At 44.3% G+C, this 12,392-nt stretch overlaps 1 protein-coding gene across 1 annotated transcript; it reads left to right on the top strand.

Annotated features, from left to right (window-relative positions):
* The first annotated feature begins 4,811 nt into the window (after positions 1-4,811).
* Positions 4,812-10,905, top strand: LOC130477514 (gamma-crystallin S-like). Its single transcript, XM_056849509.1, has 3 exons — positions 4,812-4,847; positions 8,711-8,953; positions 10,565-10,905. The coding sequence occupies exons 1-3, from the start codon at positions 4,827-4,829 to the stop codon at positions 10,835-10,837; spliced, it is 537 nt and encodes a 178-aa protein (XP_056705487.1). The 5' UTR covers positions 4,812-4,826; the 3' UTR covers positions 10,838-10,905.
* The last annotated feature ends 1,487 nt before the right edge of the window (positions 10,906-12,392 follow it).

Below are 12,392 nucleotides of genomic sequence, written 5' to 3'. Positions count from 1 at the left end.
ATGTGTATAGGTGCCTGGAAAAGGAATCACTCTTTCTGAAAAGAAGAGCAAGGTACCAGCTGCTGAATGAACCTTTTCCTCTCATTAACTGAACACTGATCTTTGTATAAAACTCACTAGATGTATTTTTATACCAGTTATTTAGCACTATGAAATGTAATTAATTAAATGGGTATGATTTTTTTGTTCAATGTCTTTCAGATTTCTTGAATGAAATTCTCAGACAAGACTGTTATTTTCTTAAAATAAGCACCCTCTTTACACTTCAGGAAAATGCTCTTCCAGTATGTAGACATCTCTCTCTCTGTCTCATCCCTCATCCCCCTAAAAGCACCCTACAGATATAACATAGAGCACTGTTCTAGGCTCAAAAAATTAATCTTTCCTGACAGATATGTACTTTTCTAGTCCATAGTTCATTTGTCTTGTCTTGCTCTTTCCTGAAGAGCCACCCAGGTAGCTAGTGCACTGGCCCTGGTAAAGGATTCTGTATCACTGGCTGAGGAAACAAAGCAACATATCTCTAGTTTATCTTTGGAAACTCTGCAGTCTTGACAGTTACAAAGCTAGTGTGTTCACAGTACCCTGGATGGCCAAACGTCATTCCCATCCACAGAGCATGACTTCTCCATCTCCTGCTGCAGCATGAAGTACCAGCTGAAATACTGCTTCTGGGGGAGAGGGGATCACAGGACTAGTATTGAGGGGACAACTTTCACAGCATTTCCCTGCCATCTATGGGCAATCCTTCATGAGACTCAAGCCAGCATTTCATGAGGTGTTTCTCATTACCCCTTATGAATGGGAAATCGCTCTCTATTTTACTGCTTCTCGTGATGTTTACACCTTGGAATGTCACTGTGTGTGTGCAAGCAAAAAACAAGTGACTTCGGTATTGTGTAAATCTGAACACACATGACTGACTCCTTCATATAAAAAAAATTAAATAATACTTTTTTTGGAAATTATATTGCTTTTTCTAATGAAAGATGTTGCTTTAAATATTTTTACACCACTGTTCTCCCACATTGGGGCTTTGAAGAAGCACAATCACATTTAACCAATACAAATCTGCATTAGAAAACAAAACAGATGATGAGCCCCACCCCTGCTGGTGCTGATTCTGCTGCGGTGGTTCTCACAGAGCCACAGGCTTGAAAGCCTTTTGGCTCCTATCTCTAGCCAAGCTCTGGCTTCAAGCTACTGGCAAAAAGGGAGAAGGGGCAGATGCTCAGCCTAGGTCTTATTCAGCTGCAGCTGGATGTTCCCAGCTCCCATCCATTTTCACACCTCTGGCTAAGTACAGGCTTTTAGGTACCTGCAGATACAGAAGCAAAAATTATCAAAATCAGTTGCAAAGGGAGAAATAATTCTGCAGAAGTATTATTTAAAGCTGGATGTCTTCGAAATCCCAGTAACTAGAAGTGTTGTTTTTTTTTGTTACTTTTTCCATCCATACTGATTTCAAAGCATGCATGCCTAATTAGTCTACTACTACAACTGTCAGCTGTCATTAATACTCTGGATTCATGGTGTTGGAAGAAGTATCTTAAAACTTTCCACTTACAAACTCACATGTCTTTAAAGTGATGAAGCATAAGAGCGTAAGAAAAGCCATTCTGGATCAGAACAAGGCCCATCAATTCCAGCGGTCTATTCACACAGTGGCCAACCAGGTGCCTTTCCTGCTTACATAATGCTGAGTAATTCTACATTTCTGAAAGATGGTTTCATACACACGTATAGACTAAATTGTTGCAGAGTTATGTTGGTGTGATATTGCTGTATCTGTGTACATCTTGTGTTTTACACAAGACAGGCATATAGAGGCCAGTGTTCACAATTTTAAAATCTACTTAGCTAATTCCATGATTTGAATGTGTTAACTCAAGATTACAGTACAGAATAATTACTCCAACCACGCACAGACTAAAACTGTTTTCACTAGAATCTGATTAATGGGGCAGTTCCAACTTTAGAAGCTTTGCATGCCCTATCCAGGAATCTCAGATTGGGTTGTAATCATTTGCAATGAAACAAATTCTAAATGCCTGCTCTAGCAAAAAGTTTGCTTTCTGTTTTGTTAGTGTGACTGAGTCTCCATTGTTGAAAAGCGAATACATTTAGTAGTGAGAGAGAAGACAGGCTGCAGATATGCAGCCATTTAAGGGTCTAGAAGGAAGTGCGTGACTTGGAGTTCCAAGTAAGGACATGAATTCAGGAAGCAGGGTAGAGCTTCTGCTAAAAGCAGTCCTGTCTGTTTCAAATAACTTTCCTGTTCAGCCTGTTGGAATCTGGAAACATGAAAAGGACATGAAAACTACTGCAGTACAAGAAAATGGAAAGGATTAGAAGTAGATGGTTGCAGCTGAGTTTATCTAGAAGGAATGTTCTCTAGGTTGAATGGGAGGTGGATCAAGTAAGTGAGCCAATGAGGAGGGCATTCTTTACAAACAATGCTTTACACCTTTTTTTTTTTTTTTTTTACCCTGGTACAATTCTAGAAACGAGTTTGTATAGGTCTGACTTTTTTTACACAAAGCTAGGAAGTCATGCAGCACGTGTTTAAAAGTTCGCTTTTTATAGAATGAGTTTTCTAGATGATAAGACAAGTGCCATGTCTGAAATTTTTCTAGGCTGTGGATTAGGTACCTTTACCTGAGAGTAAATTACTAGCGATTCTGAGTAAGCCTGCATAAAATTCATCTTCATATGTAATTTACTCAATCAGGGAAAAAAGATTGAAGAGTTTAATGCTGGGGGCCTGGGGCTTTTCCATTCTATCACCTTCCCCAAACTGCTTAATATTTTCCCTATCTCAAATGAAATTGAAGCTGCGAGTAGTGAACTTTGAACTAGATTACCTTGGACCAGAGATTTCTCAGCTGTTGTGAGCCTTTTTGAAGTATTTTCTCTCTCCTATTTCCTGCAAATATATCCATTTTGGGATTTCATTGTTAAATGGGATTTCATTGTTAAAGTGCATGTAGCCATTGAAACGAAGGAGTTTTGTTTTTTTTAGCTTTACTAATTCTAATGTACATCTTCCCACAAAACAAAAAAAACTCAAATACTACAATTCTAACATTACTTTCCTGGGAGTGAGCCCCTTTGAGTACACTTACATAGGATTCTGAGTAGGCCTGCTTAGGATTGCTCTCAAAACTTGATAAATAAACAACTGTTTTTAAGAGTACCACACTGAAACGCTGCATAGCAGTAACGGTGTATATGTGTGGGGAGGATATTGCACATAGCTTGGCCTCTTCATACTTTCAGGAGGTTACATTTTCCCATCCCCACCTACCATCCTAGTAAAATACTGTTGGTAGGACGCAGGTTGTCAAATGTGGTTAATTAAAACTCCATAATTTTAGACAGGGTCCCCAGTATTGTTCAGTCTGTGAGCACTCATGGCATTCCGGGCAGGTGTCACCACAAGATGTCTAGCATGGGGTGCAGGGAGCAGCCACAAGATGTTAGGAGGCTGAATGTCAAACTTCCTCCTATGGTGCAGACCACTTTTTCTGAACGGGTGCTCCCTTCAGATGCAATGGTCCCAGGCTGTAGCTCAGGGGAGGGGCTGTGGCTCAGTGGTAGAGCATCTGCTTGGCATGCAGAAGGTCCCAGGTTCAATCCCCGGCCTCTCCAGTTAAAGGGACTAGGCAAGTAGGTGATGTGAAAGACCTCTGCCTGAGATCCTGGAGAGCCGCTGCCGATCTGAGTAGACAATACTGACTTTGATGGACCGAGGGTCTGATGCAGTATAAGGCAGCTTTCTGTGTGTTGATGTGTGAAGCACCTCCTACTTCATGGAGGTAGAAGAAAGCTGAGACTAACTCTGCTTTTGGGAAGATCTGCTCTATTGAAGAAGCCAATGGGTACTAGAAAACTATTGGTGGCTGCCATGTTGGGGACCACTGAGTTAGGGTCACTTCACATCTTACATTTTTTAAAAGTGTATATCTAAAAACATCAAAAAGCACATGTGTGACAAGGAAGTGCTTGTAGACAATAGAACAAGTTCAACTGGCAGGTGGTACCCTTATTAGAAAACTGAAACGGGTGATGATTTCCTGGCAAGTGTTCATATGTTCACAAACCCAAGTTTCCTGCTGTGTTTCCATAGAAGAGCCTCCAGCATGCTGTCTACAAACAAATTGTGGAGCCACTCAAGAATAATTTTGACAGGTCAGCTCAGGAGCACAGCCAGAATGCCTCAGTATAGTTTAAGCTTCCATTCTTGGCAAGTCTGGGAAGCTGAAATCTGTAAATATGCAAAACAGAGAACACATTTTAGCCAATGGTAGATAGTTTCACTCCCCCCAAACTATTCCTTGTATCGTTATTCGTAGGTTGTTCCCCCCGCTGCTTCTCACACAGGCAATGGGAGGAATTGTTTTCTAGTTTCAAGCTCTTCTGTAAACGGCTATAGCTGAACTCATCATTTAAATTTTTTTTATATAATATTAAAAGTAGGGGCAGGGAACCATGTTGCCCCACACCACCGAGATAGCAAGCACTTCTTTTTTACTTTATTTATTTCAAACACAGTCTTGGTGTTCTGACTCAGCAAAGCATTCAAAAGCTACGCTGGAACATAAAGGGGGCAATGAAGCCTGCCTTTATTTTCTAATCCCGTTTGCTTTTCTAGAACTCATGAATAGGCTCAGAATCCCTGACTCAATTTTTGGATCCCATTCTCATGACAAAGCGAATGCCTGGTCTAAAAATGAGCTCACTATAAAATGAGGCTTCCCGCTCCTGGCTCTTGCAGCTGCTTCTAGATCTCCTCCTCCACCAAGGTATCACTCCTAGCATTGACGATGTCTAAATCAGGAATGAGGGTAAGTATGCTTCTAGCCTCTGCTCTTTCTCTCTGTCTGGAAAAAGGCAAAAGTCTTGACTGGCTTGCAAGCTTGGCGTTGGGTTGCCCCCCTGGCCTCCAGCGGGGGGTGGGGTGGGGGTGAGAGAATTAGGATAGTGGGGAGTTTGGCTCTCTTGATCAGAGGCAGCTGGCTCCTTCCAAGCGTAAGATGCCGTAACCACCAAGGAATATCCTCAGGGAACAAAAAGTAACAAAATAAAACTTTAGGACAAAGGAAGGAAGGGATGCACAGCTCACTAGAGTCCTTCATAGCAACTTGCCTAGCCAGTTTACCCAGTGCCAATCCTAAAACCTGGTCAAGATTTGCTCCAGATTCTGGTACCCTGGTACCTTAATAAAATGTGAACTGGACTTGTGAAGAGAAATTTCACTTTGAGAAATTAGAAATAAATGCCTAAATGCCTAAAACCGTTCACAAATTTTACTGCACTTTATGTAAGAAGGTGCAGTGCCTTAGAAAATACTAAATTATGTTACATCAAGGTCAGTATTTTGAAACAATGACTTCAGACAGATACATCCATCTTTCTTTTGCTTGTGTGTTTGTTCTGTAAAAAAGACAAGGAAGATGAAGTTTGAGCTACTGGGGTGATTTTTAATTGCAGGTTATTTCTTGCTCCTGGAGCAACAAGCTTGCAAAAATAAATCGAGACCCTTCATTTTGGCAATACCTCCTGATGGTCTCTGTAATTGTATCTATTTATTTACAAGGTATAAGGATGCACACTAGGGTAGCCGTGGAATTTGGAATGCCACATTGGCACAATGATTACTTCCACACTAACAAACGAAGTTGCAATTGTTTCATCAGCTGGAACAGATTCCGGATTAGAACCTCAATGGGTAGCTCATGATTTTTCACCATAGGATTATATGATATGAGGACCAATCAAAGAGGTTTTGCTTATGCCTCTATGGCTGCATTGATTCGTTGAGATTGCAGTCCTATGCACAGTTACTTGACTGTGATAGTGAACTAGAGGGACTTAGATATGCATAGGACTGCACTGACCTAGACTTTCTGAGCAATAATTTGGTACTGCCATGTTGGGACGAACTATCTAGGACCATAAGTGGAGTGCTGTTCCATGTGTTGTTGTTATCATTTTAATAAAAGGATACCTCAGTTGGGAAGAAAGGTGCTAGTCTAGTATTCATCCTGATGTGCTAGCTGTCTACATTTGTGAAGGGCAGTGTTGAAATATGCAACCCTCATCTACATCTTGAATGGGCTACAAACCTGATAGGATGTTGTCATTAATTTATACATAGGTTACCTCTGAGTTGCCTTGAACACTGATCTTCATCTCTTATAGCCTTTCCGCTTGATCAGTGCAATAAATGTGCATTTGTTACTCCTTTGTTATGGACTCATTTCGACTCTGGACCCATTTCAGTTTGTCTTCCAATCTGGGCATGGGATGGAGATGGCATTGGTCATCCTCATGGACAATCTCTGCAGGCAGCTGGATTGAGGCGGGTCGGCGCTGCTGTTACTATTAGACCTTACAGCAGCATACGACACGATCGACTATGACCTGTTGACCCACCACCTCGCCGATGTTTGGATATGTGGGACAGCCCTTCAGTGGCTGCTCTTATTTCTCCGAGATTGGGGACAGAGAGTGGCACTAGGGGAGAGAGTCGCACCTTGACACCCTTTGGTGTGTGGGGTCCCCCAGTGGGTGATTCTCTCTCTGATGCTGTTTAACATCTATATGCGCCCTCTCGCCCAGCTAGTCCGGAGTTTCGGGCTGGGTTGTCACCAGTATGCTGATGACACTCAGCTATATCTGTTGATGGCCGGCCGGCCAGATGCAATCCCAGATACTTTGGCCAGGTGCCTGGAGGCCGTGGTGAAATGGTTGAAACAAAGTTGGTTGAAACTAAATCCATCAAAGACGGAAGTCCTGTGGCTGGGCTGGGGGGGGGGGCGCAGAGATGGGGCATCTGTTCCCGACTCTTGACAGGTTGCAATTAACACCTGCACCGACCATTAAGAGTCTGGGTGTGATGCTGAACGCCTCTCTTTCAATGGAGGCACAGGCCACTAATGTAGCCAGAATCTCTGCCAGAATTCTCATCTCTGCCAGGCTAAGCAGCTGATGCCCTACCTGTCTTGCCCTGAAGTAGCTACAGTGATCCATGCAATGGTCACATGCAGGCTGGGCTACTGTAACTTTCTCTACACAGGGCTACCCTTAAAGACTGCTCTGGAAACTCCAACTGGTCCAGAATGCAGTGGCAAGGGTCCTTATGGGTCCCCCTTGGAGAGTACATATTCAACCTGTGCACTGGCTCCAGGTTGAGTACCAGGTCAGGTTTAAGGTTCTGGTATTGACCTTCAAACCCTTAAACAGTCTAGGACCTTCGTACATACAGGCCTGCCTCTCCTGATACACCCCTCAAAGAACATTACGCTCATCTAGTAACAACCTATTAGTAGTCCCTGGCCCGAGACGTATCCGGCTGTCCTCAACCAGAGCCAGAGCTTTTTCCAGTGTGGCTCCAGCCTGGTGAAACTCTGTCAAATGAGACCCGGGCCCTGCAGGACTTGGTCTTGCAAGCCCTGCAGAATTGAACTGAGATGTTCCGCCAGGCCTACGGTTGAGGGCGGTGGCTGTTTCATCATGGCTGGCATCCCTTGCCTCACATGGGGCAAAGGCTGTCCCTAGTTTGGCCCTGGTGAGTGGTGTTGGCAGTGATTCTGGGGCCCCACCCTGGCCTTTTGTCAAGGGCCCCAGAATCACTAAACCCTCCCCCCACCCCTGCTAGACACTTTGAGATATATAGAAATTTTCAGTCTGTGGAGAGTTTAGAGACCTACTAGAAGCAAGGGGGTTGGGCAGAAGGTTGTGCTTCTGATTCAAAAGAAGAGGATTCATCAAATGGGAAACATTTTCTGCCACTTCAATTGCTAGCTACTGATATTGAGAACGCTGGCATCTGAGTGGGGCCAGGAGGTGGAGCTTATTGAACTCTGCAGTTGATAGCCAAAACTTTGTTTGCTTCAGTAGCTGGCCCTGGCACATGCAGTGGGCAAAGCCTGTGCTTGGGTTTTAGCTCAGGGTGAAGGGCCTGCACAGAGAAATGGAAGTAAGAGCATCCTACACAGCTGCTGCCATTTAATGGCACCACTTTGCTCTGCCAACACACAGATTTTAGGGGTGGGGAAGAGGAGGCTATAAACAAAGCCAGCCCAGATACAAGGGCAGGTAGTCATTGACTGTGACACAGAAGGGATGCAAAAATAAAATATCATCCATCACTGTCACTTTCTGCAATAGCGAGTCCTCACTTCCTGTGTGTGTGTGTGTGTGTGTGCTGTCGAATCACAGCTGATTTATGGCAACCCCGTAGGGTTCTCAAGGCAAGAGACGCTCAGAGGTGGTTTGCCATTGCCTGCCTCCATGTAGGCTGAGAGAGTTCTGAGAGAACTGTGATTGGCCCAAGGTCACCCAGAAGACTTCATGTGGAGGAGTGGGAAATAGAACCCACTTCTCCAGATTAGAGTCTGCCACTCTTCACCACTGTGCCACGCTGGCTGCTACCATATCTCTATCCACCCTACCATATCTCTAAATACTTGTTGAGACTCATGTGGATAATCAGTGGTTGGTATTTTTGCCTAAAAAAAATGTCTGGGGGCTCTGTCAATTGGGACAATGTCTCAGCGCCATGTCTCAGCACATTGTAATGTGGTTGCAAGTGTGGGATGTTGTAGTGCTTCAGCGCAAGAGAAGATGCCAGTTAACTCAGCCAAGCTGCACTGTGTCTAGCAGAAACTGTATTGCCTTCTTCAATGCTTTGCGTGTGTTTCAGATCACCTTCTACGAAGGGAAGAATTTCCAGGGCCGCCGCTATGAGTGTGACCGGGACAATTCGGATTTCCACAATGAGCTGAGCCGTTGCAATTCCATCCGTGTGGACGGAGGTGCCTGGGTTATATATGAGCGACCAAACTTTGCAGGGAACATGTATGTGCTGACCCATGGGGATTATCCTGAATACCAACGCTGGATGGGCCTTAACGACCGCATCAGCTCATGCAAAACCGTTCAGCTAGTAAGTGTGTCTTTTCTTTCCCTTCTGATCTTGAACACGTGACGCTGCCTTGAATTGAGTCAGACCATTGGTCTGTGAAAGTCAGTATCATCTACTCTGACTGGCAGTGGCTCTCCAGGTCCTTTGTGTCACCTACGTTTTGGTTCTTTTACCTGGAGATGGCAAGAATTGAACCTGGAACCTTCTGCATGCAAAGCAGATGCTCTACCACTGAGCCACAGCTTCTCAGGCCCCTTCCGCAAGGCCTGGGACATTTGTAATCAAGATCATGCAAAGTCTGAACAGCAGGATACATTTGTCAATTTCCTTTCTTGTTGCATGCAGAAGACCCCAGAATGTTATTTCACGTTAATTTACTTGGAATAACTCACACACACTTATTTCTGTTCTCAGAGCATAAATTTACAATTCCCGAGGGTTAGTCATGATATTCTGTTGCTGCAAAAATAAATAGGATTCCTGCTGCATCCTGAAGACTACTAAGTTTCATTCCACCATAAACCTTTGTGGATTAGAGTCCACTTCATCATAGAATAAAAACTTGTTTGTCTTGAGGCTGCTGCAGGATTCTTGTTTATTTTAGAATTATGATTGCCCTTTCCCACACATAATGCATTTAATCCCCTCCTGTTTTTAGCCCCCAAGGTTATATGTTAAGAAGAAATATATATTGAATAAGGTGGCATAAGCTTCCGTTTAAGCGTCTAATATCTGTGCATTAGGAACATGCACCCAGTCAGCCTCTCAGATGTTGGCACTTAACTGGGAGGGGTTACCCTTGTTAGGGGAAGCTTGTAGGGGACAGTGGAATTTCAGCACCCTGCCCTATTTCTTGCAGACCCAAAGGGGTTTGTAAAATCCATGGCAGAAGGTCCTGATTAGGTACCTTTAGAGGGTTGAGCTCTGATGGGAATAGCAAACTGGGCCCATAACCCTGTTGCGGGAGCTGGCGGATTGTGCCAACGCCCAGGAATAACCACCAGTACCAGTAGAGCTTGTAGAAAATGCAGTTGTTTATTCACAGTGCTATAAACACACTCTTCCTCCACTGTCTCCCGACGCAGACTCACAGAGTCTTACACTTATATACAGATGCCATCTCCAGGCAGTAATTAGTGTTACTTGGCTGAGTCACTCTCCAGGTGCAACTCATTACCTTCAGGCTGAGTCACCCTACAGGTGCAACTCATTAACTCAGTCTCAGGCCTTCTAGGGGCTTTCCAGGTTATTGCATCAGCTTAGCTTGACACTTAGATTCCCTGAATCTAAAACCACCTGTCATTGCTAATATGAACAGACTTGCATATTCTGTCAGAAGGTGCACATGCAACCATCACACATGCAGTCAATATCAGGTATTTCTGGCGTATTACAAGGTGACAAAGGCCAGAAGAGCTAGAAGCATGCACTTGAAAGCACACACACCAAAAGGCTTTAGGTGTATTTGTGGGTGTTAGCTGGCCTTGGGGATGCATCCACAACCTCAGTGCATTCTTTGTGCTGATGCTTCACAGCCATTTTTCAACACTATGTAGAGTGAAGCCATGTGCTGCAAATACATCCCTCTGTACAGATTCTCAGTAACCTGTGCTCTCTCTTTCCCTGTTCCAGCTCAGCGGAGGCAAACACCAGATCCAGCTCTTTGAGAAGGGTGAGTTTAGTGGCCAGATGCATGAATTCATGGATGACTGCCCTTCTGTCATGGATCAGTTCCACATGCGGGAAATCCATTCCTGCAAAGTCCTGGAGGGAGCCTGGGTTTTCTACGAACATCCCAACTTCCGCGGCCGGCAATACCTTCTGGAGAGAGGAGAGTACAACAAGCCTGTCGAGTGGGGGGCGACCTCCCCAGTGGTCCAGTCCTTCCGGCGTGTTGTTGAGTAATGGACAGCATGGTGTGTGCAACTGATGTGAAAGCTGGCTTGATGCATAAATAAAGTATGTGAGGGCTTGATGCTGCTGGTCATTATTTGTAGCAGTTGTGCATCTGAATGCAATGCACTCTTTTCTTCAAGAGAGGTGGTTTAACCTCTCATGCTACCCCTATTACTAGGATACTGTAGCAATAAAGGCATGCAGAATCACTTTCTGTAAGCTCTGGAATCTTCTTGGGGCTTGCCCAAATGGCAGCTTGCCAGTTTTTTTGTTTGTTTGTTTGTTTCTTAGGCAAGAGATGTCCAGGGGAAGGGGGCGCTCCTTTTCCCTGGGATACCTTTTCAGCCTCTGTCTTGGGAACCCAACTATGTGAACTGCACAGTCCTCATTGGTCACTTGCTGGTTACTGTCAGCCATGTCGACTCACAGGAATCTGTGCAGCTTGAAGCATTCTGCACATGACACAGGTCTTATTTGAAATCACCCCCATAATCAAAGTCTTTCTGCACATGGGAAGCTTCTAGCCCTACTCCGAGATCTGTACAGTATTCGTGAGGTATCCATGCCCTGATCCCAGTTAGTATTCCAAATTACTTTGAGTAATTACAGGCTGATTTTTTTTCCAGGTTTTATATTGGTCTGGGAAGATATAAGGCACTCTGGGAAAAAGAACAAGGTAGTGGTCTGGCTAGATAGAGGTGTCATCTGAGACACAAACTCTCCTGCCTAAAGTCTTGGTGCTTTTTATCATACAACTTAGGGTGATGTATGTAGGATTCCAAGGCCTATGTAATATTCTCACATAGCTGTGGCTGCTAAGAGAGGGGGTACGATTTTGGGGGCTCTGGTCATCTTGGAGGCCCACATGCAGGAAATTCCTGGTATTTGTTTTCATTACATTTAGGGTAGGTTTTGGTGATGAGAGAGGGGCCACAGAGGGAATCTTGTCAGCGGGAGGGGCTGAGGTAACTCTCGTTGGTTCCCTACTCAAGCCCTGACCAGATCCAAATCTCCTTAACTTCAGCAATGATCATGTGCTTCCAGGTAGACTGTGGGCTTCAGTTAGTTTTCCATATGCAAGGAAGGGTGTGTTCGTGTGTGTGTGTGTGTGAGTGAGAGAGAGAGAGAGAGAAGAGAGGAATTCTTTCACACAAGAGATTCCCCCTATACATTGTGAGGTGGTGTTAGCTGTACAAATATGATTGTTATGTGCACCCCAAGGCTACTTCTTTGAACAATGATAAGTCACAGAAGCAGCGCTTACCTGAGATGGTTCTCTTTGGAGAAGAGCACTTATGGTGTTCTTAAAGTGTTCACTTCATATGCAAATGTACCAGAAGGGTGCGGAAGGAAGCAAAGACTGTTACCGCACTAGGTATTCCCAGCGATGTATTAAGAGTTTGGAAATGTTATAAAAAATACTGTTCGCACTTTGTTTGGCCCCTTTAGCTGTGAAGACGTCTTCCAACCATTTTTTAGCCGTGGCATCCAAAAACCCTTTTAAAGTGATGTTTTTTATAACATTTCCAAACGCTTGATGCATCGCTGGGAATTCCTAGTGCAG

This window comes from Euleptes europaea, chromosome 5 (assembly GCF_029931775.1).
Source record: "Euleptes europaea isolate rEulEur1 chromosome 5, rEulEur1.hap1, whole genome shotgun sequence".
NCBI lineage: Eukaryota > Metazoa > Chordata > Lepidosauria > Squamata > Sphaerodactylidae > Euleptes > Euleptes europaea.
This window is presented reverse-complemented; position numbering and strand designations above follow the sequence as displayed.

Bases quoted from the DNA above. Each gene is read 5' to 3' on its own strand.
- LOC130477514 (XM_056849509.1), top strand. From the start codon at position 4,827: ATGTCTAAATCAGGAATGAGG. The intron at 4,848-8,710 runs GTAAGTATGCTT...CGTGTGTTTCAG, and splicing joins TGTCTAAATCAGGAATGAGG to ATCACCTTCTACGAAGGGAA. The intron at 8,954-10,564 runs GTAAGTGTGTCT...TCCCTGTTCCAG, and splicing joins CATGCAAAACCGTTCAGCTA to CTCAGCGGAGGCAAACACCA.